Source organism: Taudactylus pleione, unplaced genomic scaffold (genome assembly GCF_031769625.1).
Source record: "Taudactylus pleione unplaced genomic scaffold, aTauple2 ptg000170l, whole genome shotgun sequence".
In the NCBI taxonomy this organism is placed as follows: Eukaryota; Metazoa; Chordata; class Amphibia; order Anura; family Myobatrachidae; genus Taudactylus; species Taudactylus pleione.
In genome coordinates this window covers 9,200,107-9,227,616 of record NW_028284572.1, presented here as the reverse complement: position 1 = coordinate 9,227,616, position 27,510 = coordinate 9,200,107, and the positions used below count along the sequence as shown (strand labels likewise).

At 47.0% G+C, this 27,510-nt stretch overlaps 1 protein-coding gene across 1 annotated transcript in view; it reads left to right on the top strand.

Annotated features, from left to right (window-relative positions):
- LOC148521326 (uncharacterized) overlaps positions 1-27,510 on the top strand; it is a 168,457-nt gene that overhangs the window by 12,110 nt on the left and 128,837 nt on the right. The window contains exons 4-9 of the mRNA XM_088475367.1: positions 4,239-4,308; positions 11,057-11,187; positions 15,680-15,768; positions 17,715-17,814; positions 23,999-24,042; positions 25,622-25,699. Of these exons, the coding sequence (XP_088331493.1) occupies positions 4,239-4,308; positions 11,057-11,187; positions 15,680-15,768; positions 17,715-17,814; positions 23,999-24,042; positions 25,622-25,699 (512 nt within the window). The remainder of the gene's footprint in view (positions 1-4,238; positions 4,309-11,056; positions 11,188-15,679; positions 15,769-17,714; positions 17,815-23,998; positions 24,043-25,621; positions 25,700-27,510) is intronic.

The following is a 27,510-nucleotide window of genomic DNA, read 5'->3' as shown; positions in this document are numbered from 1 at the left end:
AGTTGGACGCTAAGTCTAAGGTTTATATTCCTGGCCTTATTCGTGCAGTCCGCACAGCTTTAGTTATTGAGGATGATGATCCTCCGGTGTCCTAGTCCAAATATGCCTTTTTCAAGGATATTAAGGGTAACGCCACAGTGTTTCCTCTTTCGGGTCAGTTAGTAGACCATTTAGAGGAGGTGTGGAAACACCCTGCTAAACGGTATCAGTCTCAAAGATGCTTATCGATGGCTTACCCGTTTGCGGACAATTATTTTTCTAAGTGGGAATCCCCTCAGGTGGATTCTCATGTGACACGCCTAGTCCGAAGTGCCACATTGCCCATGCCCTCCATATCCTCCTTGAAGGATGCTACGGACTGTAAGGTGGAGATCTGCCTAAAGTCCATTTATTCCCTCGCGGAGGGGGCATCCAGACCGGCTATGGCTGTATGTTGGGTAGCCAGAGCTATGTAGCGCTGGGCTGATAGTTTGGAGGCGTCTTTGGATTCCGACTGGTCGGCTGAACAGGCCGAGTTGGTAGGCAATCTCCGGGATTCGGCCACTTACATCAATGAAGCGGCCTTGGATATCAGTACCCTAACTTCTCGGATATCTTTGGCAGCTGTAGCTTCTCGTCCCACCTTATGGTTGCGATCTTGGAAGGCGGACGCTGATTCCAAAAAGGGCTTGGAAGCTTTGCCTTTTAATGGAGAAGTCCTATTTGGTCCGGATCTGGACAAAATTGTAGCCACGCTGGCGGCAGCCAAATCTGCATGTCTCCCGTCTGCTGCGGTCCCTTCCAGTTCGGATAACGTTGTCCTTTCGGCCTTACAGGGCCCAGGGTAGGCCTAAAGCACAGTCTTTTCCCCGACAGGCTGGCCCCAAAAAATCGGCCAAGCCACGGAAACAGGCCTGGAGTACCAGATGTCCGGCCCCTAAGTCAGATGACAAGCCTGCAGCCTGACGGTCCGGGACTCCCTTTGGGGGATCCCAAAGTGGGAGGCCGCCTGCTGCAGTTCGCCCAGTATTGGTCGGCAACTATGACAGACACTTGGGTTCACGAGGTGGTTTCTCACGGGTATGCCCTCTCCTTTCGGCACAGGCCCCCATCCCGATTCTTCACCACGGGTCTTCCCTTAGACCAGAACAAAGCCATGGAACTGCGGAAGGTTTTGCACACTATGCTCCAAGCTGGAGTTATATTGCCTGTTCCATTCTCCCAGAGGGGCCAGGGTTTCTATTCCAATCTATTTTTGGTGCAGAAACCCAATGGGTCGTACCGTCCGATTCTCAACCTCAAGGCCCTCAACATGTCCTTGCGGGTGCCGCGGTTTCGGATGGAGACCCTACGGTCCATCATTCTGGCGCTGGAACCTGGGGATTACATGGTGTCGTTGGACATACAGGACGCTTACCTGCATGTCTCTATTCTTTTGCATCACCAACAGTTCCTCAGGTTTGCAATCCGAAACGATCACTTTCAGTTCCGGGCGTTACCTTTTGGCCTGGCGACAGCACCACGTGTGTTCACCAAGGTTATGGCGGTCATGGCGGCTTTCCTGAGGCTGCAGGGAGTCCGCATGTTGCCGTACCTAGACGACCTTTTGTTGGTAGCAGGGTCTCCAGAGCTCCTTCTACGCCACTTGGATCTGACGATTGCAGTACTGCAATGGCACGGCTGGTTGATAAACTGGCAAAAGTCCACCCTGATCCCGTCTCAGAGGATTCTGCACCTCAGAGCCTTATTGGACTCCAGTCAGCAGAGGATCTTTGTGATGGGGGAAAAGATCTCTGCCTTGCAGTTGAGGGTGCACAGTTGTCTGCAGAGTCGCCGTGTGTCTCTACAGTCGGCGATGAGGTTACTGGGCTCCATGGTATCAGTATTCGACATGGTGGAATATGCCCAGTTTCACTCCAGACCTCTGCAGCAATTGATCCTGTCCAAATGGAATGGACTGCCTCAGAGTCTAAAATCCCAGACAATGGTGCTCACTCCGGAGGTTCGCCTGTCCCTTGCCTGGTGATTGCAGATGACCCATCTCAACAAGGGTCATCCGTTTTCGGTGGCGAACTGGGTCCTATTGACAAAAGACGCCAGCCTTCGGCGCTGGGGAGCGGTCGCGGGTCCACACTTGTTCCAGGGCAGATGGACTCAGGCGGAAAAGGAGCTTCCAATAAACATCTTGGAACTCCGTGCCGTTTTCAGTGCTCTCCAGCAGGCACATCGGGTTCTCCAGGGTCACCCCGTGCAGGTCCAGTCGGACAACGCGACCACCGTGGCCTACATAAATTGTCAAGGAGGAACCCAAAGTCGTGCGCCACTCGTAGAGGTGTCCCGCATCCTGGTCTGGGCGGAGCGCAATCTCCCGGCTATATCAGCAGTATTCATCCCGGGAGTCCTCAACTGGGAGGCGGACTTTCTCAGTCGCCAGGACGTTCATCCGGGGGAGTGGTCTCTGCACCAGGACGTCTTTCAACTTCTGGTGGACAGGTGGGTCTTCCAGAAAACGACCTCATGGCGTCACGGCACAACAACAATTTGCCGGTGTACGGGTCTTGCACAAGAGACGAAAAGGCGTCTCTGGTGGATGCTCTGTCCATCCAGTGGACGTTCTGGTTTGCTTATCTCTTTCCTCCGTTTTCCCTTCTTCCACGGGTAATCCGGAAATTCAAACAGGAAGGAGGGACGCTCCTGTTGATAGCTCCCGCGTGGCCCAGGCGGCACTGGTTCTCAGACCTTCAGGGTCTGTCCGTGGACATTCCTCTGCGGTTGCCGCTACGACAGGACCTACTGTCACAGGGTCCTTGTCTTCACCCGGACCTGACTCGGCTGTCTTTGACGGCGTGGCTGTTGAGACGGCCATGTTAAGGTCCAGGGGGTTTTCCAGCTCTGTAGTACGAATTATGCTAAGAGCTCGGAAGCCATCTTCTGCAAGAATATACCATCGTGTGTGGCATACGTTCTTCCAGTGGTGTCGGCCGAGAGGTTATGCACCTCGGGAGTTCCGTCTGTCTAGAGTGTTGGCTTTCCTACAGGCGGGACTAGACCATGGGCTTCGCCTTGCTTCTTTGAAGGTGCAGGTGTCTGCCCTGTCTGTCTGGTTCCATCATAGGATTGCTACAATCCCTGATGTGCGCACCTTTATGCAAGGTGTTCTTCGAATTCAGCTGCCATTTGTTCCACCGGTGGCGCCTTGGGATTTAGCTGTGGTCCTGAGGGCTCTCCAGGGACCGCCGTTTGAACCACTGGGCTCAGTGGACCTTAGATGGCTGACAGCTAAAACAATTTTCCTTCTGGCCATCACTTCGGCCAGACTTGTTTCGGACTTAGGGGCTCTATCCTGTAGACCCCCTTTCCTGATTTTTCATGGGAACAGGGCAGTGCTGCGCACTCGTCCTGAATTTCTTCCCAAAGTTGTTTCTTGTTTTCATATCAACGAGGAAATCGTTGTGCCGGCTTTTAACTCACCTGACCTTTCAGTGGGTGAGGCCACTTTGGACGTTGTGCGGGCCTTAAGGATTTATGTTGACCGCACTTCTTCGTTTAGGAAGTCGGACGCCTTGTTTGTCCTCTGTGGGTTCCGTAAAAAGGGTTGGCCTGCTTCAAAGCAGACTTTGGCAGGTTGGATTCGTATGGCCATTTCAGAAGCTTATCTTCATGAAGGCCTTCCGGTTCCTTCCTCTGTGAGGGCTCATTCCATTAGGTCTGTGGGTCCTTCGTGGGCAGCTCGACGTGGTGCCTCTGCAGTCCAGATCTGCAAGGCTGCCACGTGGTCCTCTGTCCATACCTTTGTGAGGTATTATGCGTTTGACACCTTTGCCTCTCAGGATGCTTCCTTCGGGCGGCGGATTCTCCTTTCAGCACAGGAGCATCCCCACCCTTGAAGGATACTGCTTTGGGACATCCCGCCCTGTAGCACCTGTGCTGTAGATGGGCTTTACTCTGGTCACCGGTTTTTCTGTCTCGCTCTGGTGAGAATGTGATTCTTGTGTGTGTCCAGATCTTTTTTCTCTCTCTTCCTTCTCCTCCTCCAGCCTATGGCTTGGTACGTAACTAAGATTCCTTGGCTCGGGGGCGGGGTATAGGAGGTGGACCCTAGTGCATCCTGGGAGGCTGAAAACGTAACTCTATGGTGCCCGATGCCTGACGTCATCACCTCTACCCCAAGGTATCCTGTGGAACCCTATGGACTTCGTAGAAATAGAGATAACAAAGGTAAGTTCTTACCATATCTCATATTTTTGTCTATATTGTAGAGCTTGGGATTCACTCCAGACTTTGTGCACACAGCTATGGCTCCATATCTGAAAGACCTTCATAAATCAGGTACTTTTTTAGCATCTTATCTTACACGAGTTTGTTAAATATTTAATTGTCTTTGAGTAATCCTGTTTTTAACTTTTGGAAATACCATTTGTTAATTTGTTTAACAATATACTATGTTTATATAATATAATTGCTTTTTCTACACACATACAGTATACTTTTGCTCTCGATGCGCCCGGTCCCGGATGATTTGGCCGCGCCAAGCATTTTTCTCGCTTATAATTAGGGGTGAGCGGGTTCGGATTTCTGAAATCCGAACCTCCCCGAGCCCCCCCGATCCGAGGCCGATCCGAGTCAGGCTCGACTTTTCCCGCCTGACTCGTATCTGAAATCGAGGCAAAACGTCATCATCCCGCCTTCCGGGTCTCGCAGGTTTTGGATTCTATATAAGGTACCCACGTCAGTGCCATTTGCTCACTCGGTTGTGGACAGTGAAGAGGGAGGGTGGGAGTTAGGGCTGGCTGGGCTGTGTAGTGTAGTGCAGTGTAGTGCTGTGCTGTGCTGTGCTGCTGTTGTCCATAGGGGCTGTGTCCACTCCTCCAAAGTCCATAGGGGCTGGCTGGACTGTGTTGTGCAGTCAGTTGTCCATAGGGGCTGTGCCCACTCCAAAGTCCTGTGCAGTGTCCCAGTCCTAAAGGGGTGCTGTAGTGTTGTCCAGGGGCTGCTCTGTCCATCAGGGGTGCTCCCCCCAAGTGCAAAAAAAAATAATATTTTTTCTGTGTTTGTGAATTGTGTGTGCAGTAGCCGCACGTGCATCAACAAAGGAGCAGCGCCAAGCGTGCGCCTGTGTCCCATAAGTAAAGGGCCGGCTGGCTTGTCCATTAAAGGGTGCTGTAACCCCCAAATTGCACTCCAAAAAAATAAAAAAATATATATTTTTGTGTTTGTGAATTGTGTGCGCAGTAGCCGCACGTGCATCAACAAAGTAGCGCCAAGCGTGCGCCTGTGTCATAAGTAAAGGGCCGGCTGGCTGTGACCCCCAAAGCGCACTCCAAAGCAAATAAAAAAATATTTTCTGTGTTTGTGAATTGTGTGCACTGTGGCTGCACGTGCATCAACAAAGGAGCAGCGCCAAGCGTGCGACCTGTGTCCCATAAGTAAAGGGCCGGCTGGCTCATTTCTTAAAGGGTGGTGTAACCCACAAAGTGCACTAGTCTCCAACAAAAATAAAAAAATAATTTTCTGTGTTTGTGAATTGTGTGCACTGTGGCTGCACGTGCATCAACAAAGGAGCAGCGCCAAGCGTGCGACCTGTGTCCCATAAGTAAAGGGCCGGCTGGCTCATTTCTTAAAGGGTGGTGTAACCCACAAAGTGCACTAGTCTCCAACAAAAATAAAAAAATAATTTTCTGTGTTTGTGTGCGCCTTAGCCGCACGTATATATCAATATAACATAAATGGAGGACCAAACTTTCTCCGATAAAAATAAAATAGGGAAACATCAAGAACCACTTCCACCTAGTGCTGTTGCTGCTGCTGGGAGTTGTTCATCATCCCAGAGAGGAAGTAGGAACACCACTACTTTTACTAAACAATTGACCCTCCAACAGTCCTTAGCGAGGAGGATGAAGTACGACAACAGTCATCCTGAAGCAAAACGTATAACTGAGGCCTTGACTGCTATGTTGGTGTTAGACGTGCGTCCGGCAGTGGCGTAACTAGGGTATTTGGAGCCCAGGGCAAATTTGAAAAGGGAGCCCCCCCATGTGCGCGCGCAGTGCCTCTAGTAATACTAGGCCCCTTTTAGAATGCCCCCAGTGGTAGTCCCCCCCCCCAAGTAGTAGTCCCCAGTAGAGTAGCCCCTCCCCCAGTAGAGGTCCTCCCAATGGCACCCCCAGTAGATGTCCCCCTCAGTAGTACCCAACCCCTCCCCCGTTGTGCAGATAGGTAAGGTTTAAAAATAAATATATATAAAAATATACTTACCTGATTCCACGCTGCTCCTGTCCGCGATGCCGATGCCGCTCCCGCCCTCCAGTCCGCCCGGGCTGGCGCGCTCAGCATTATGGGACTGACGTCATGACGTCAGTCCCATTACCCACTGCAGGAGCCGGACGGAAGTCCGGCTCTTGCAGTGGGTGCTGCAGCAGTCAATGAGAGTCTATCTGACTCTCATTGGCTGCTGTTTAACACACGCATCGCCGCCAGCGCTGGCGGCGATGCGTGTGTTATGCACAGCCTGAGCCCGCCTCCTGGCGCTATTGGGCAAGCGCTCAGGGGGAGGGAACGGGCTCAGGCGTGCAGCACAGGACCGGCGCTGGAAGCCTAGCGCCGGTCCTGTGCAAATGTGTAGCGCTGACCGCACTCATTGCGTTCGGCGCTACACTGGCTATCTAGGGCGGGCCAGTATCGTGGCCGGCGGCGCCCCCCCGCGCCGCCGGTCCAACGGCGCCCAGGGCACGAACCCCGCTCGCCGTGCCCTAGTTACGCCACTGGCGTCCGGTATCCGCCATTAGTGCAGTGGGAGTTAGACAATTGATGGAGGTAGTGTGTCCCCGGTTCCAAATCCTGTCTAGATTCCACTTCACTAGGCAGGCGATACTGAGACTGTACGGAAACGTCAGAAAAAGTGTCCTCGGTGTCCTGAAAAATGCGGTTGTACCCAATGTCCACTTAACCACGGACATGTGGACAAGTGGAACAGGGCAGACTAAGGACTATATGACTGTGACTGCCCACTGGGTAAATGTATCACCTTACACAGCAACAACAGCAGCGTCACCAGTAGCAGCATCTCAGAAACGCCAGCTCGTTCCAAGGCAGGCTACGCTGTGTATCACCGGTTTCAGTAAGAGGCACACCGCCGACAACCTCTTAGAGAAACTGAGGGAAATTATCGCCCAGTGGCTTACCCCACTTAGACTCTCCTGGGGATTTGTGATATCTGACAACGCCACCAATATTGTGCGGGCATTACATCTGGGCAAATTCCAGCACGTCCCATGTTTTGCTCACACAATAAACTTGGTGGTGCAGAATTTTCTGAAAAGCGACAGGGGCATGTAGGAGACGCTTTGGGTGGCCCGAAAAATTTCTGGCCACTTTTGCCATTCAGCGACTGCGTGCGCCTGTGTCATAAGTAAAGGGCCAGCTGGCTTGTCCGTTAAAGGGTGCTGTAACCCCCAAAGTGCACTCCAAACAAAATAAAAAATTCTTCTTTTTTCTTTCTGTCTTTGTGAAATGTGTGGGCAGTAGCCGCACCTGCATCTTCAAAGCAGCAGCGACAAGCGTGCGTCTGTCTGTTAAAGGGTGGTGTAACCCTCAAAGTGCGCTCCACAAACAATAAAAAAAAAAATTTTTTTTTTTTCTGTCTTTGTGACTTGTGTGCGATTGTAGCTGCACGTGCATCAACAAAGGAGCTGCGCCAAGCGTGCGCCTGTGTCATAAGCCAAGGGCCGGTTTGGACATCTGGTCCGGACTGAAGGACGTGCCAACAATTTCTGACAAGTCTACTGTCACTGCATTTGATACTGTCCTCAAAGCAGCAGCGACAAGCGTGCATCTGTCTGTTAAAGGGTGGTGTTACCCCCAAAGTGCGCTCCAACAAAATAAAATAATCTTCTTTTTTTCTGTCTTTGTGTGTGAAATGTATGCGCAGTAGCCGCACCTGCATCCTCAAAGCAGCAGCGACAAGCATGCGTCTGTCTGTTAAAGGATTAGATCGGTGACAGCATCCAAGTAGGCATGTCACACAGTCCGTACCTGTACTGGCAGGAAAAAGAGGATTTGGAGGCCCCTGTACAAACTGGCTCTATTTTACCTGAGTTGCCCCCCCTCCAGTGTGTACTCCGAAAGAGTGTTTAGCGCAGCCGGGAACCTTGTCAGCGAAAGGCGTAGGAGGTTGCTTCCACAAAATGTGGAGAAGATGATGTTCATAAAAATGAATTATCAACTCTTCCAGGGAGACCAGCCTCCAGAACGTACAGAGGGACCTGGGGTTGTGGATTCCAGCGGGGACGAATTAATACTCTGTGAGGATGAGGATGTACACAACACTGAAGAGGGTGAGGAATCGGTGGATGAGGAGGATGAGGACGACATCTTGCCTCCGTAGAGCCAGTTTGTGCAGGGACAGATTAATTGCCAGCTTGTTTTGTGGGGGCCCAAACGAACCAATCATTTCAGCCACAGTCGTGTGGCAGACCCTGGCGCTGAAATGATTGGTTTGTTAAAGTGTGCATGTCCTGTTTATACAACATAAGGGTGGGAGGGAGGGCCCAAGGACAATTCCATCTTGCACCTCTTTTTTTTCTTTGCATTATGTACTGTTTGGGGCCTAGTTTTTCAAACTGCCATCCTGTCTGCCACTGCAGTGTCACTACTAGATGGACCACGTGTTTGTGCCGCCCACTCGTTTCGCTTAGCAGAGTCATCCAGCTACCTCGGTGCAACCTTTTGGACATAAAAACACTATTGTGAGGTGTTCAGAATAGACTGGAAATGAGTGGAAATTAAGGTTATTGAGGTTAATAATAGCATAGGAGCAGAAAAACCCACAAATTCTGTGATTTTAGCTGTTTTTATGCTTTTTTAAAAAAAAAAATACAGATCCAAAACACAAAACCCAGAACCCAAAACACGTAAGGGTGGTTTTGGCAAAACCAATCCAGATCCAAAACACGAACAAAGATCCAGATCCAAAACCAAAACACGAAAAGTGGCCGGTGCACACCCCTACTTATAATATGCATCTTACTTGCATAAGTAAAACTACTGGGGGGACAGCACTGATCAATTTGATGTGCAAAACGTGTATATCTGTATGCGACTAAGGGCCTGATTTAGAGGCGTTCGCTATTGCGAACGCTCACTCTGAATCAGGGCGGATTTAAAAAAAAAAAAATCCGCCTCCAGGGGCCGCTCGCATAGCTGTGGGTGACCACCCACAGCTTTATGGAGTGGCCTGGTGATGGTCGCGATTATCACGACTATCGGGCTTCCGACAAGAACCTTGTGGTAGGGTCTCGGTTCCCGCAAGCCCGAGTGCTCTAATAGAGAAGGAAGTTCACTTCTGACATCACGAATGATGTTAGTAGGGCCGCCCACAAGCGGCAGGCGTTCCTTCGGGAACGCCTCCGTTGTCCAGCCACCCCCCCTCCCCGCCTACAAAACGGGGCGAGCTGTCGATCAACATCGACAGCCGCCCCGTTTTGTAGCGAGCCACGGAGCGAGTGAAGCTCTCACTCGCTCCGAGGCTCGCACATTGCGCAGTGTGTGTGAAGTGCTGCGTTGCGAGAGGCCGAGGCTTTTCTTTACTGTAAGTTCAATTGTGCTTTATCTGCGACTTTGTATTTGTTTAATAATAATTCCTGTGCGGTTAAGGTTGCAACCCAGCGTCTCTAGTACACTGTGAGTGGTGTTTCGCTTTGTCTGTGATGAGAATAAGACGCAACATTTAAAGACAAATATGTTACACCGCTCCTCTTTGAGCGGTTCAGTTGCGCCGGGCGTCTCGAGCTGTAGTGCGTATAGATTCTGAGTGTATGACGACCAGAGCCGTATCTATATTGGGTGCAGGGTGGCCCGCACTGAACACCCTGCACCCATATTTACCTCTACGAGATGCCTCGGTGTCTCAGCCCTGCACAAAGACACTGGAAAATGGTCGCTGCAGCCATTTTCCCGGCATTTTGCGCATGCGCAGTGAGGAAATCGCCGAGAAAATGGCGGCCACGCCATTTCCCCGGCGACCCGCGCATACACAGTAGACTCTGGGAACAGACTAGTGCCCAGAGTCTGCTGATGCTGCGGCCGCCGGCTTCAGCCTTCAGTCTGCTGGCGGCCGCTGGGTAGAGAGGAGGGGTCCACAGACGGGGAATGCACACAGGCCCCCTCCTCTCTTAATACGCCTCTGATGAGGACACATCTATATCCTCTTTTAGATAACTCTTTCTTAGTGTGTAATGATCCTTCCCTGGTATCTCATTCATGATTTTAAATATAGGGCTGTTGGCTGGTGGTGACTTTCATCACTGCTAGGTCTCTATGATCAAGGGTGGAAGTCTGAAACTGCCAGGGTTCACCAGTCTGGCAGATAGAAGGAAATGACTGTATATGAAACAGAGGAAAATGTTGAATTCTAAAAATGGATAAAAGTCTGGTACAAAACAAGGCATCTGTGTGTTTAATGCAGAGTGGTCCATACGCAAGTTTGTGTATCTTGTGTGAAATCACTCTGGACATGACCAGAAAGTGACCACAAGTATATGTGCCCATGCATGTCATTCTGCCACGTACGCCTGAACCTGAGGAGATGGGGAAGGAAAGGGATTGTTAATATGGGTAGAGCACAATAAAGGTGTGGTTATGCAAATGCAGCTCATACAGAACGGAAGAAACATTTGCATATTCCTGTATCTTAAGCACATGCTATAGGACAGGGGCACAATAATGGTGACATGCTGTATATCAGGCACATACTGTATGCTGCAGATGTGGAGGGACAGACACCTCTTGTTATGTGTACAGCTCTTCTTATGGGCAGAAATATTTCTCTGCACATTCTTTAGTGTGATTTATGCACATTTTGCCAACAAGCCCCATAGGGGCGTAGTTACACTCATAGTTACATTGTGTGATAGCTGAATTCACACTTAGAGCAGCGCATATGCTGTATGTTGGATTTTGTTACTGTAAGTTCATTATTTGCAGCATTGAAGAACACGGTCATGCTGCCAGCACAATGCATAGGGTGTAGATCATGGCATTTGCTAATGACAGTACAGTTGATTGTTCTTTGTGTCACCAGGTGTTCGTGTTATCAGCAATGCGGGAGGGACAAACCCCCTCGCCTGTGCTGCAGCTTTACAAGAAACAGTGAAGAAATCCGGCCTTGATATGAAAATTGCAGTGGTTACTGGTGATGATTTAATGGGACAGGTAAGCATTACGCTTTCATCAGAGTCAGATATCTCCCAGGTGCCTGAGGTTGGTCCATAGAAGAGATGTCTACACACAATTGGTGATATAGATCTCTATATATATATATATATATATATATATATATATATATATGGAGTTGCCACTTCTTCAGCACTTGTAGTTACAGTGCCCTAAATTATTTTTGTGTACCTCATACTTATTCTCCTCTATCCACCCCCTGCTAATTTACTGAGATAAGAGATGGATGGCCAAGTAACAATGAAAGAAACTATTATTATTGTGCTTTATCCTGAGCAATTAAGCTCTGTACGAGGGCCTAGTTTGCTTATATTATTATTGTTTGTTTATATTTATATAGTGGGTAAATATAGTTCTACCTTACTTAATATTTATTATAAATACCCTTATGGCAAATGGCTGTAATGGCAGAGGTCACGTGACCAGAGCCCTCACAGTTGGGTTGTTCAGTTTTGAATTTCCCCCACTATGAAGAGCACCGATTGGCTGAAGGACGCAGCCAACTGCTCTCAGCACATAAATATTGTTTTTTCCACCAGCTATGGCTGGAACATATCTATTACAGAGGAGCCAGGTAGTCTTGAACCATGGAGCATCCTGACGTTTATCTTGATTGGGATAAGGATTTACTATTAAATATTTCATATGGAGTGATAGCTATTTAATATTTATTTCTCTGATTTGATACATCTCCTGCATATGTGAGAAAGTAGAGGGTGAGAACGGGCACAATGATCGAATGCCACAACAAGCTGTACCTGCCGTTTGTGTCAGGTAGTAATATTTACTGCCAGGTGCTGTTCTTTTTATTTGAGGGATGTGTCTATGCAAGTGGGAATATGATTTTGCAGATTAAGGCCTGTATTCAATTAGAAATGAAAGGTCGGAAAGGTTTAGCCTGGGTGACTTTCCACCTCCTTTGCCTGTTTCAGAGGCGAAGACGTTTTGCGCGCGTCCCTGCTTTTCGCCCTATTCAATTCCAAACCACGCATAAACTGAAAGCGGCGAATACGGAACAGGCAGAAAGTACTGTCAGAAGTGGGGAAGTCAGTCTGTACCCCAAAAAAAGATGCACTAATAGGGAATCAATGTAGATGTGTACCAAAACCCCTAATAAAAGTGTTTGGGGTACTTAAGTAGTTTAAATACAGTAGCTTCTTATTATGGTCTATGCAAAAGTGGTGAAGAATGCCATAATGCAGTATTTTTGGGTGAAAATAAATAGTCCTGTCAAAATTGGGGTACTTGAAAATGGGTGCTAGCATATTTAAATGTTTCTAAAGTGAACTTTTAAAAATTGACAAAAACGCACCTGCTACATGCACCTGCATTCTCAAAAGCACCTGGCCCATCCTTGCAGACCCCCCAACAAAGTTGGCAGGCCGGCCGCCGGCCCCCCGGACCCCAGCAATTTCCAGACAAACCCCTACAGCTTTGGTTTGATGGCGCGATTCTTGTCCTCATGACCCCGCCCCCCGCTTGACCATGCTGTTAATCTCTGCATTGTGTAGTGGGGGTGGGGCCAAAATGATGCGATTGTGTGGCCACGCCCCTGCACCGCTCTTATTGCCGAGTAATACTCACGGCCTTGTCCCCCTATGCCACGCCCCCGCGCTTGGCCGACGTCGGATTCTCGCGAGAGTTCGCCTCTACACAAGGCGCCTTGATTGGGTCTCGGCGCCATTCACTCCCACGCTGCGCACTGCTCTGCTGAAAGTGGCTGTGTCCAGAGACGCTGATGTATGCTGCTCTATTCTCTGCTGATTAAATTGACTGTGTCCAGACTTACAAGTGGCTGTGCTGGCAAAGTGACTGTGTATAGGGGGCACACTGCACGCTGATGTATGCTGCGCTATACTCTGCTGATTAAGTGGCTGTGTCCAGAGACTCACAAGTGGCTGTGTGTACAAAAAAAAAAAGTTTAAAAAAAACTTTCAAGAAAGTTAACAGTTTAGTAAAAAAAGTAAAGTAAAAAAAAATTAAAAACGTATTTTTGGTGCTGTATCCCATTCTGTATACAGGCACCATGACTCCTTGGGCTGTACCCCACTGTGTATACAAGTACTGTGACTCCTTGGGTCGTAGCCCACTGCGTATACAAGTACTGTGACTCCTTGGGCTTTAGCCCTCTGTGTATACAGGCACCGTAACTCCTTGGGCCTTAGCCCTCTGTGTATACAAGCACCATGACTCCTTGGGCCCGTAGCCCTTTGTGTATACAAGCACCATAATTCCTTGGGCCTTAGGCCCTGATTCAGAGCCGGACGCTCTGACCAGAGCGCTCGCTCTGAATCAGGGCCGGGCTACCTAAACTTGGAGCGGCCTCTTGGACGCTTGCATAGCTGTGGGTTACCACCCACAGCTTATGCGAGCGTCCATGATGATGGTTGCGATGGTCAAGACCATCGCGACCATCGGGCTTGCGACGAGACCCTGCGGTAGGGTCTCGAGACCGCAAGCCCTGGAGTGATTTTGGCTCTATCAGAGCCAAAATCACTCCCACTTACATCACTAGTGATGTCAGTGGGGCCGGACCCAGACGGTAGGCGTTCCCATGGGAACGCCTCCGTCTGGCAGCCACGCCCCCGGCACGCCCACCAAAGGGGGCGTGCTGTCACTCACCATCGACAGCACGCCCCCTTTGGTGCGAGACCCCGAGCGACGGCTTCCTCGTCGCTCGCCGGGTCTCGCGCATGCGCACGACGGAGCCGGCTCAGTCGTGCGCATGCGCATTTGGGTACCATCGACCCGCTTGCGAGCGTCCTGCGCTCGCGAGTGGGTCTGACTGAGACCCTTAGCCCTCTGTGTATACAAGCACCATGACTCCTTGGGCCCGTAGTCCTCTGTGTATACAAGCACCGTGACTCCTTGGGCCTTAGCCCTCTGTGTGTCCATAACACACAAGTACTGTGACTCAGTAGTGAGTGGCAGTGAGCAGCAATGTTTTGTAGATGTGCTTTAAACTGTGGTGTCTGTGCCGCTGCTCTGTTGCTTAGTAACCAGCCATCTCACTGCCGCCTTTGGCCAATAAGGGTGAAAACAACATTGTAAGCTGTGAGGTGGTCTAAATTGACTGTAAATGACTGGAAGTTAATGTTATTGAGGTTAATAATACTCTAGGAACAAAAAAAAGCCCAAATTATGTGATTTTTGCTTTTTTTGTAATTTTTTGTAAAAAAATCCAATTCCAAAACCAGTCATGGCGGTTTGGCAAATCCAAATCCAAAACCGGACGACGAATCAGAACCAAATCCAAAACCAGCAAAAATGGTCCAGCGCCCATCCCTACTTCAAAGCTGATTGGTTGCTATGGGCAACTTCTCCACTGGTTCACTTCTCCACTCTTTTCTCTACTTGATACATCAGCCCCTATATGAGATATCATGGAAGAACTAGCTGATTAATATATTGAGTAACTTTTTGTGTAAAAGTTACCATGAGAAAAGCCATAGCAAGGTGTATTATTTATTTACTTTGCTATATTTCATTGTAATTATGTGAAAATAATTATATTATATAATACAGGTTGAGTCTCCCATATCCAAATATTCAGAAATATGGAATATTCCGAAATACAGAATTTTTTTCCCATCACTGAGATATTGAAATCTCTGCTTTTTTGGTTCAATGTACACAAACTTTAAGGCACAAAATTATTACAAATATTGTCTAAAATTACCTTCAGGCTGTGTATATAACTTGTATATGAAACATAAATTAATTTCATGTATGTACACAAACTTTGAGCCACAAAATTATTGAAAATATTGTATAAAATTAGGCCGTGTGTATAAGGTGTATATAAAATATAATTGCATTCTGTGCTTAGATTTGGGTCCCATCCCCAAGATATCTCATTATAGTATGAAAATATTCCAAAATACGTAATATTCCGATATCTAAAAAATACCCCTGGTCCCTAGTATTTTGGATATGGGAGACTCAACCTGTACTCATTAAAAGCAATCTTACATTCTTTTAGATGCACAAGCAAAGTGATTGTGTAACCAAGTGCGTATCTATAATAAGTGCACATGGGCCCCTGGGTCCAGGGGGGGGCCACACCACACACCCTGCACCCATACTTTTTAATACCTCTCTGAAGTCCCACGTCGGCTGGGGAGACACTACTCAAAATGCCTGAAAAATGGCCGCCACTGCCATTTTCCCGGCGTTCTGTGCATGCGCAGTAGGGAAATCGCTGACCAGCGCATGCGCAGTAGACTCCGGGTACAGACTAGTGCCTGGAGTCTACTGAGGCTGTCAGTGCACGGTGCCTGCCGGAAAGAGAGGAGGGGTCCCGCACGGGGAGTGAACCTGGGCCCCCTCCTCTTTTAATATGCCCCTTTGTGTAACTGACTAAAATGTGAGACCAGATCGCAAATGTGTAAACTATCCCTGTTAATGACATGTTTGCACTGTAATACTTGCATTAAAGTGCTAATCTTGTATATTGGTTGTGTGTTTACAGAAAGACACCTTCAAGGAAGCAGGAATCACAGACATGGAGAGCGGGAAGCCATTTCCAGAGCATATTCAAAGTATGAATGCGTATCTAGGGTGGGTACCTGAGAGCATTAAACAAGAGTTACATACCCTGGATATAGTTTTGCAGTATGTTTTCCCTACCCCAGTTCAGGATATGATCGCGCTTTGGGTTTTGCAACTGCCTCTGACTTAACTAACAAACACAGGGGCCTATGGGCCTGATTCAGAGCGGCCGCTCGTTCGCTCCGTGCGATGTTTGCCCAACTGTGCATGCGTACGGATCGTAATACGCATGCGCGAACCAGTCAGTGCGGACGAAAATCGTTTGTTCGCTAAATAGCGAATGCCTGCTATTTTGAGTGACAGGAAGAGGCGTATATGGGTGGTAACAGGGGAAGGTGCTTGAAAACGGGGAGTGGAGATCAGAACGCAGGCGTGCTTAAAGGTCAAAACGGGCGTTTTATGGGTGTGCATAATTAATACAGCAGCGTCATTGACCACGTCACTGGGTTATTTTATAGCCAGAACTGCTCGCAAGATTGTGGTAGCAAAAACCAACCACAAGAATAGCGAGCAGTTCATACGCTGGTCGATGTACTCGATTAATCTAATAAATAGCGGACATGACGTAGGATGTGAGCAGCCAGGGGGCGTATTTTTTCAAAAAATGACCGCAAGTTTTGTTAGCTTGTTCAGACATAGAGGCGTGACCGCAAAGAGCGAACTGTTCATTTGAATAGCCACCCCTATTTTCTGGACGAACGACCGCAAATAGCGTCCGGCTCTGAATCAGGCCCTATGTACATAAGCCTTGGAGAGAAATAAAGTGGAAGGAGATAGAGTACCCACCAATCAGCTCCTGTCATTTTTAAAACACAGCCTGTGACATGACACGAGCTGATTGGTTGGTACTTTATCTCCGTTCACTTTATCTCTCTCCAAGGCTTAGTAAATAGACCCCTAAGAAACATAACATTGTGCTCTACCCCTGCCATTAGACCAGGGTCATGCAATGTACGGCACTCCAGCTGCTCTGGAACTACACATCCCAGCATGCCCTTCCACAGTTTTAGCATGCCCTAATGGCAAAACTGTGGCAGGGCAAGCTGCGATTTGTAGTTCAACAGCAGCTGGAGTGCCGCACATTGCCTTCCCGTACACTAGAGCGTGCTCATGGGCTCAAGGGCGTATCTATAATGGGTGCAGGGTGTGCGGGGAACACGGGACCCGCACCGTACACCCTGCACCCATAATAATACTTACCTTTCCAGAGTCCCAAGTCGGTGCGGGTGTCCGGCGCTGTAAAACGACTGGAAAATGGCCGCGGCGGCCATTTTCCCGTCGTTTGCGCATGTGCAGTACAGGGAAAATGCCCGCCGCGGCCATTTTTCTGGTGACCTGTGCATACACTATAGACTCTGGGTACACTCTAGTGCCCAGAGTCTATAACTCCGGTGCTGGCCGCGCACAGCTCAGTGCGCTGCTGGGCGCCGGGCAGAGAGGAGGGGGCCTGTGTCGGAGACTGCACGCGGGCCCCCTCCTCCCTAGAAACGCCCCTGCATGGGCTGCTTTATTCTGAGAAGATTATGACACAAAGGACTGCTTTGGGAGGAGACAAAGAGGGCAGACTGTAAAACTGACACTCTGCTTACAGAAGTTAGCATGACTTGAAGTAATAAAAACTTTTTAAAAGCAGAATATTGTAAATCACACAGCCCATGCATCGCTCATTCTCATATGTTGAGTGGTGATAGGTCTTCTGCAAAGACATCCCATGATTTTTTATACTCATTATCCATCTCATGCTGCTGTGGCACCAGGATTATCCTACCACCCTATAAGCTTCTAGGTGCCACATCCTCTTTAATACAAATGTGTCTGTTTAACTCATTGTCTGTGTAATAATAGTTATTATTATTACACAATTTACTATCCATATCCTAATTTGCAGGATTTTTTTATTCCTTTTTTTGACGGTACCATTTCATATTATGATAACCAGTATTTTATTGTTTTAGAGCAAGACCGATTAGCAGAGCTCTTGATCTTGGGGCAGATATTGTTATCACTGGAAGATGTGTAGACAGTAGCATTGTGCTGGGACCCCTTATACACTCTGTATGTATCTACTTATTTTCCTTATATCTACTATTATATAGTTTATAAACATTTAATAGAAATTAACTTTACTTTAATATTATCGTTATGTTTGCATATGGGTTGCATTTAAAATAGAACGGTCACTGTTTTAAAAATAAAATAATTGTATGTAATGTGGCAAACTGAGTATAAGCTATTATCTAACATCATAAACGCAATTCATATGCTGTATGTTTATTTTTGTCAGGTTGTGAAGATGAGCACTTCAACGTATACAGTACAGATGTGTCCTCCCTCGTTTCTGATGTAGTTGTGCCAAATAGCCCCTCTCTGGCGCCTGGTCCCATGAGACTCTGCTAGCACCAGGCGTTTTTTTGGCATCTTTTTTTGTTCATTCTAGCAACCTGCACCTGTCGCAACCTGTGCAGTTCCTCTTTCCTGCCTGGGGTGTCACTCTCTGCTTTGGTGCTTCTAGCACACTCAGCTAATGCAACAAACAGCTGAGATACAGACCAGAGAGTGCTAGAAGCACCAGAGCAGAGAGCGACACCCCAGGCAGGAAAGAGGAACTGCACAGGTTGTGACAGGTGTGCTAGAATGAACACTAATATGCGTCTTAAGTTGCAATGCAATACAACTAGTATGCACCAGGGAGACTGTGCTGATTAATTTGCTATGTGACACTTGTATATCTGTGTGCGACTGAGTCTCTCAATCAGCATGCGAAGTGCTACAATGCAGCAGCCACAGCTTTTTTTATGCCTTGAAGTTCCATTTACAGTCTCACTCACACACACACACACAGATATACAAGTGTCACATAGCAAATTAATCAGCACAGTCTCCTGGTGAGTCCTAGGCACATCTCATTGCAACTTAGAAGTATTTTTCGGCAACAAAAAAAAAAAGACGCCCAACGGTAGCAGAGTAGCACAGGACTTGCCGGCTCACTCACGCCAGGCATGTAACGCTTCATGGCGTATAGAGGCTAGATGAACACGGACACATCTGTAAATAAATCTTAAAATAAATGTTACCATAACATATTCTATTTAAGTCAACTTGTCTTTACAGTAAAACCTTTTTATAGATAAATGTCCAGTGCTGTGTTGTGAGCTGTAATGCCTTATCTTAGTCCTAGCTACATTTAATTATATATTTCTGGGCTTCTGAGTGTATTCATCTGATTTTGTATAGATTATTGATCACAAATCATAAAGCATGGTCTTATCCATTTTTGACGACCCCTTCTGGAATAAAACTCCCCCCTCCTACATAGATGTAATAGGCACTCTCTCCATCCCATTACCTGAAGCTAAGGCTCGCCTCCCACTACATTGGTGGACTGTCAGTCAGTTTGTAACAGTGGAGCTCAATAGAGCTTTATAGGATATCTGTGTATAGTGTACAATGCAGTCATTTTACAATGAAAATAAACTCGCTAGAGCATCACGTTTCCAGCTGGAGGAAGATTCATTTAAGGAAGAGCTTCCAAAAATTAGCCAACCCCTGTTACTATTTTCAATGAAAATCATGTTAGTAATGCCATTGTCGAGTTGCCAGACAGCACACAGCACTCAAAGAACTCGTAGTTGATATATTGATTTAAGTGGCATCACCATAGGCAACATCAGTTACAGTCATTATTTGTTCTTACTAAACTGTCTAAAGCAGGGCTAAACAACATATAATTCTCTGGCTATTGCACTAAAGTTTACCAATATTCTAAAAAATACACTGGTTTTGGTGTGCTGATGTTTACCAGAGAGTCAAGTTTAATCTGCCTTGGTCTGTCACCTGTGTCGCACACCACAGAAAGGCTTAGGTGTGGTCTGAAAATGCTCTCCCTGGGACTTCCCTGGTGCTGTTGCTTCTGTTCTTCTGGGTCCAAGAGAAATTGGATCAAGTGATATAAGTTTATAAAACATGAACACAAAGGACAGAGGCATGTTATGTGAGTGGATTATACAAACCAATTTATACAAAAAAAAGGTATATACTGAATATAGAATTAGGGATCGCTGCTAGAAAATTCATGGCATAAAATAATACATGGGAGAGTACAGGTTGAGTCTCCCATATCCAAAATGCTTGGGACCAGGGGTAGTTTGGATAACACAATATACCGTATTTTGGAATATTTGCATATCATAATTAAATATCTTGGGAATAGGGCCCAAATGTACATACAGAATGCATTTGTGTGTTATATACACCTTATACACACAGCCTGCAGGTCATTTTATACAATATTTTCAATAATTTTGTGGCTCAAGCAAAGTTTGTGTAGAGAAATGAAATTCATTTATGTTTCATATACACCTTACACACACAGCCTGAAGGTCATTTTATACTGTATTTTAATCATTTGTGTCTTAGACAAAGCTTGTGTACACTGAACCATCAAAAATCAAAGGTTTCATTATTTTAGTCATGCCAAAATAATTCCATATTTCAGAATATTCCGTATTTCGGAATATTTGGATATGGGAGACTCAACCTGTATTATATTTCCATATTAATCAAGTGTGAATACGGTGGTATATCATCCCAGTCAGATAGTAAGAGACCTTTCTATACTCTTTACATACATACTCTTCTTTTTTTAGATGAGTTTTCTACTGTATAGTATACAGTATGGTGAACATGCAATAACATATCCTTCTTTTGGCAAGATGCACAAACATTGCACTGATTACTGTATTCAAATAACATTTTGCTTTGTATTTTTATCGCTTTAGGTTGTACGTACACACAATTTGTAACAGCAGAGTATTTAACATAGAATTAGCTATGCATTGCAGTCTCTCTGACTGAGCAGTCAGTTACATGCGCAGGTGTATGTGAGTGAGCCACATAGTGTATGCTCTATTCTTCAAAGGACTAGACCACAGGTTCTCAAACTCGGTCCTCAGGACCCCAAACAGTGAATGTTTTCCAGGTCTCCAAACTGAATCAAGTGAAACAAATAGCTCCACCTGTGGACCTTTTAAAATGTGTCAAACTACACCTGTGCATCTGCTGGGTGCAGGGCCGGATTACTAATGGGCCGGGTGGAGCTCCAGCTCCAGGCCAACCATTCAAATAGGCCCAACGCAGTGCAGACAGGAAAAAAAAATCCCTGTGAACACTGTCTGCACTACTTTGAATCCGACATTGCAGTGATGGAGGATTCGAAGTCTGGTCCATTCACCCCCCTCCGCGCATCGGCAGTCCGAAGCTCCGTCACTGACTGTCCAATTTCTCTCCCTGGCCCTGCAGTCTGAGGCTCTGCCCCCATGCCGCCCGAAGCTCCGCCCCCATGCCGCCCGAAGCTCCGCCCCCCGGTCGTACTAGCTTCCCTGACCATGTGAAATTGGCTCCGGTTCCCTGGGTCATCTGAAGCCCAGCCATTTCACCCAAGGGGCCACTACTCCCCTCCTCCCTGCGCAATGAAATTAAACTATAAGGTTAGGAGTGCAGAGGCTGAGCTGCTGTGAGAAGAAGCCAGCATGCATAACCAGCGTTCCTTCCCACAGGTCAGTGTCATGTCTGGCATCTATTAAGTGTGTGTGTGTGTGTATGTATATATACACAAATGTGTGTGTGTATGTATATATATATATATATATATATAATGTGTGTGTGTATATATATATATGTATATGTTTTTGTATATGTGTACACATGTATGTAAATATATATATGTATATGTTTTTGTATATGTGTGGGTATATATATATATATATATATATATAGATCAGTTGTTGAACCTGGCACTCCCATACTCGCAGTGGTGTATCTATAATGAGTGCAGTGTGTGCGGTGTGGGGCCCCCGGGTCCAGGGGGGCCCCGCACCGCACACACTGCATCCATATTTTTTTTAAACTTACCTGTCCGAGGTCCCGCGTCGGGGGTCACTGCTGCTCAGAACACCGGAAAAATGGCTGCCCCGCCCATTTTCCGGCGTTCTGCGCATTTGTAGTAGACTCCGGGCACACTCTAGTGCCCGGAGTCGACTAATGCTCCAGTGGCTAGCCAGCCGCGTCAGTCGGCGGCCAGCCACCAGGGAGAGAGGAGGGGGCCCCGCACGAGGAGTGCACACGGGCCCCCTCCTCTCTTAAAACGCCCCTGCATGCTCGTAAATAGAATTTGCGCCAGTGTCCTCCTTAATTGCCAACTTCTGCAATAGGTTGGCATCCACACAATTATGCCAATAAATGCGACCCTGATGGCGATTATGGACCACACAGGACATCCAATTGCTTTCAAAATACAATAACTCTTTACTTAAGCTGGGTACACACTGATAGATATATCCCCCATTTCACTGAACAGGCGATATATCCATAGTGCATCACCGTGTGTGTACAGCGGATATGTCTGTGAACTACATGGTTCACAGACATATCCGATCTGCTGTGCAGCTGTCAAGGCCGGGTCATCGGGCAGATGATTGGCAAGTGTGTATACACTTAAAAATCAGCAGGTCGCGGTTCAGTCCAACATCGACCTAGTGTGTACCTGGCTTTAGGTTCTTTCATGATTAAAGAACCTAAGTAAAGAATTCTGAAACATTGAAAGCATCTTGGGGGTCTTGTGTGATCCACAATTGCAGTCAGAGTGTCGCCTTCACTGGTATTGGATGTGGTCATTATACCGACAGTCGGGATTCCGGTGCTTACAATGCCAGCGCTGGAATCCTGATACCTGTCAGAATGCTGGTCCCGGCATCCTGACCGCCGGCATTCTGACTAAGTACCGGGCTTAGGGTTAAGCATTAGGGGGAGGGTTGGACACTAAGTAGAGAGGGTTAGGTTTACGGGTGCAGAGAGGAGAGGTTAGGATTAGGCACTATAGGATTAGGCACTAGGGGGGAGGGTCAGGATACTGACCAGCAAGTGTTGTTATCCTAACCCTGGCGGGATGCCGGCGCTGGAAACCCATACCCAACCCATTGATATATATATTAGTGTTTATATACAGTGTGTGTGTGTATATATATATATATATATATATATATATGTCTCTGTGTGTATGCATATAGGGAGCTGCTGCATCTATGAGGGGTGATTATGATCAATCATAACCTCCAGAGGTGCCGCAGGCCGCGGATGGCAGCTGTGTTTGCACTTTCACAAAAGAAACAAAACTTTTTTGTTATAGCTCCACTATAAATTTGTTAAAGGTAGGCGCAAGTTTTGCCCCCATGGACATAGCCATGCCCCCTGTGTAGACCACATCACTGGTCACACTGCCACAGAAGTTATCACACTCCCCTGCAGCGCCACACAATAGGCCATTCATAAATTTCAGCTCCAGGCCCATGTGGACCTTAATCTGGCACTGGCTGGGTGACCTGCAAAACGTGAACTGTGTGGGGTCCTGAGGACCGAGTTTGAGAACCTCTGGACTAGACTGTGCAAGAACTGAGAACTCAGCAAAGACAGTCATAGGAACAACATTTCCCTGCTCTCACAATTATCTGTAGTTTCCCTTAACTTTTTTTGTGTAATTTTTGTTTTATTTCCAATAATAATGACTAATGATTTAGTGATATGCATACTAGTATGTATATTATATAATTTCACAGAAAAAATAAGCATACCTACTACTGCCACAAGGTGGTGACATTTATCAATACTGCTAGTAACACACAAACCAATGTATTGAATGTGTGCAACAAAAGGTTTGCATATTAAGGATTTATGTTATGTTTTCATATAGAAACTATGGGGGTCATTCAGACCCACTCGCAAGCGGCAGTACGCTCGCAAGTGGGTCGATGGTCCCCACTGCGCATGCGCACGACGGAGAGAGCTCCGTCGTGCGCATGCGCGAGACCCGGACTGCGACAGCCAAGCTGTCGCTCCGGGTGTCTCGCACTAAAGGGGGCGTGCTGTCGATGGTGACTGACAGCTATACGAGTGTCCAGGAGGACGTTCCATTTTAATGGAGGAGGGCCCTGATTCAGAGCGAGCGGCTCTGAATCAGGGCCTATGTTAACAAATGCAGTATATTCAATCAATGTGACCCATTTACAGCAATTTTTATGGTGGAAACTATTGTAACTCTTTGTGATTACTATTTTACTTTAATAAGCAAAGAATGCAGTGTTATCAATTATGGTTTTTATTATTTATTAAATAAATTAAGCTATTTATTGAGAGATTACTGTGATTATGGAAGAATTAAAGTAACTTTCACTTTCTCTTTTTGTAGTTTGGCTGGAAGAGAAATGATTTTGACTTACTTGCTTCTGGGAGGTAAGTGTTCACATTGGTTGTGCAGTACCTGGAATGTAATGTGCGTAATAGAAGAACTTGGGGGTCAATCCAATTACACAGCTGGCGCATGTGACTGCAGCCTGAATTTGCATAAAAGTGCTTGCATAAAATTGCTCACAGTCCCATAGGGCTCCAAGCAAAATTAAGCAAATTTGGGCTTGGAGCCACCCGCAAGGGGTGCGAGATGCGGTGCCGTTGCCGACGTTTTAACGCCATTGCAATGGCAACTCGCACCCTTCGTGTGTAATTGGATTGAGTCTTTGGTGTTTTATGCAAAACAATACTGGCTGCACTATAGAGACTTGAAATTATATTATATTATATTAGTAAATTAAACACTAGGGATTATTTAGACAAGCTGGGGGCCAAAGCCAAATATTGGGCCCCAGAATTTAGGTGTAGTGTGGGGGATGTGACTTCAGCCCAGCATCAATCTGTAGATTATGTGCTGCTAGAGGTGGTATGACCACAACACTTGGGTAAAAACCCTATGATAACATTCTGATTAGTTTTATTTCTTAATGTTTTCATGGCAACATTGTTAGAGAAAATAAAGAGTAAAAAGCAAATTGTTATTAAAAACATATAAAACTGTTCTCACTGTTTTGATCTTTGGGATTTGTATTTTTTTATTTTGTACTAGTTGGTATACCTGCGTTGTCCGGATTGAAAACTGGACCCTGGAATACACCTACAGATTTTTTTTTACATTGTCCTTGCCTATAACCTGGATAACTATACAAATTAGGAGTAAATGACAGTGCAGGCAGGTGTATTCTCATACCGTTTGGAATGGGGTATATCAATAGCAAACTGACTTACAGAACAGAAATCATTATAGCTTCCAAAATCACTTAAGTATCAGAAATCACTGCAGAACAGAGGGGGTGATTCACCTGCGGACAGATATGCTATCACAGCTGCTAACATCCTGGCCTCTCCAATCCCCTCCCCCAACTGCGGCACACACAAATGTTTTGGAAACGGAGGCCGTCGCCGCCCCCTCCCTACCCAGAAATGTAAGCAGACTGTTCCCAGACAGAAGGGGGCCCGTCCGCAGTGCAACTCTGTGGCTGCAATCAATCTCCTCTGCTGTTTGCTGTAATCTCTGTATGCTAAGCTTTACCAGGATCAAAAATTGTGGATTGATTATGGTGTCTGCCACAATCTGAATATATGGAGTGTTGAGCTACTCATGAGCCTGCCCGGAAGAGATTAGAGTGTGAAAGTGTGTGTATGAAGCCTGCCCCTCGGCCCCTAATACTGTATAATTTAAGAGTGTCCCATTTTTATGGGATTGTGTGACAGTGTGTTGCCCTGACGAAGTTCAAACCAAGGCAAAAAACTAATCCGGGTCAAACTACACCACCATGCCAAATTTGGTGGTGCTAGGTACAAAACTCAGGATGTGCATGAAGGACAAACAGACAGACAGACACACACACACACACATACTACATGTATATACAGTACATATGTACACAGGCCTGTACAATTATACTGAAATAATAATATTTAAAGTGTTGTTCCCTAATACACATCTCATGTCCTGTTGCAGTCTCGCTGGTCATCTGATAGAATGTGGTGCTCAGTGCACTGGTGGAATATACACAGATTGGCATCTGATACCTGACTGGTAAGTAAAATGCTCTTATCACTATTTTTTTTAATTTCTGTACTGACTTTTTATCTCTGATAGAGGTTATTCAGAGTCACCCATTTAACATAGAAAGTATCAGTACTGACAGAAGAGCCCTTTTGAATTTTTCTTGGCATTTAAATAATTCATAAATGTTTGAACTTTACGTAAAAAGGAAAGTTTGTAGAGAGAAGAACTAAAAAAAAGTTTGCACTAAAATGATCTTTAGAGGTTGTCAGTTAGTGATACTGAACTTCAGGGGCACATTGGCTCATCATATGCAGTGCTTTTAATATTCCCATTTAAACATTAGGGATGGGGATACATGAATGAATATATAGGGGATTTATCTATACACTCTTGCTTTATCACTTATTCAAGAGACATCCGATGGACATGTTGCACTGATAAGGAACAATGGCCCTGATTCAGAGCCGGACGCTCTGACCAGAGCGCTCGCTCTGAATCAGGGCCCACCTCCATTAATTTGGAGCGTCCTCCTGGACGCTCGTATAGCTGTGGGTCACCACCCACAGCATATACGAGCGTGCAGGATGATTGTCGCATGGTCTTGACCATCGCGACCATCGAAACTGCGAGCAAAAGCCTGCGGTTGGGTTTTTCAACCGCAAGGCCAGGAGTGATTTTGGCTCTATCAGAGCCAAAATCACTCCCACTGACATCACTAGTGATGTCAGTGGGGCCGGCTTCAGACGGTAGGCGTTCCCTTGGGAACGCCTACGTCTGGCAGGCACGCCCCCGGCATGCCCACCAAAGGGGGCGTGCTGTCAGTCACCATCGACAGCACGCCCCCTTTGATGAGACACTCCGAGCGAAGGAAAGTCCTTCGCTCAGCGGGTCTCGCGCATGCGCACGACGGAGCTCCCTCCATCGTGCGCATGTGCAGTGGGGACCATCGACCCACTTGCGAGCGGACGGCCGCTCGCGAGTGGGTCTGAATGAGGGCCAATGTTCACTGCTTTGCACTGTCAGTCACTGCAGAACAGGGGAGAATTAAACCCCAGTCAGCCATGTACGGGACATCAGAGTTTGCGGAAGCACACAGAAGATATCAGGTGTGGTGAAGTCTCTACAGGCAGATCTACAGAAATTAATTGCAAAGTAGTATAGATCATTCTCTCATTTTAGAAAGAATGAATGTTTTCCTTCACTGATTTACACCTGGATTGCTCTAGTGCAGAGATTCTCAAACTCGGTCTTCAGGACTCCACACAGTTCACATTTTCCAGGTCACCCAGCAAGTGCACAGGTGTATACATTACTCGATGACACATTTTAAAAGATTCACAGGTGGAGCTAATTATTTCACTTGTGATTCTGTGAGGAGACCTGAAAAACGTGCACTGTTTGGGGTCCTGAGGACCGAGTTTGAGAGTCTGGGGCAGGGCCATAACTAGGGTGGTGTGGAATGTGCACAGAGCGCAAGGCAGGGATGAGCGCTGGCTTAACAGAGCAGCTCCTAACTGAGATCTGGAAAGATTCCCCCCTCTGTCCTTCCTTCTCCTTCTTCCTGGTCTCCGCCCCCTCCTGTCCCTCTCGCTTACCCTTCAGGAGGCAACATGTCAGCCATGAGGGTGTAGCCCCTGCACACTGTGCACAGTCAGCGTCCTGACCCTCCTGTAACGCTACAGGTGCAGCATCCCTTGCAGAACCTGCTCTTGTGGCTGTGTACCCTGGCAGAAAAGGATCCGTACAGGAGCAGGGATGAGAGACTTGCCGTGGACGTGAGTCAGCCCCAGCCATGGATAGCTAATGCACCAATGTGCTCCTGAGTCCCCCCCCCCCCC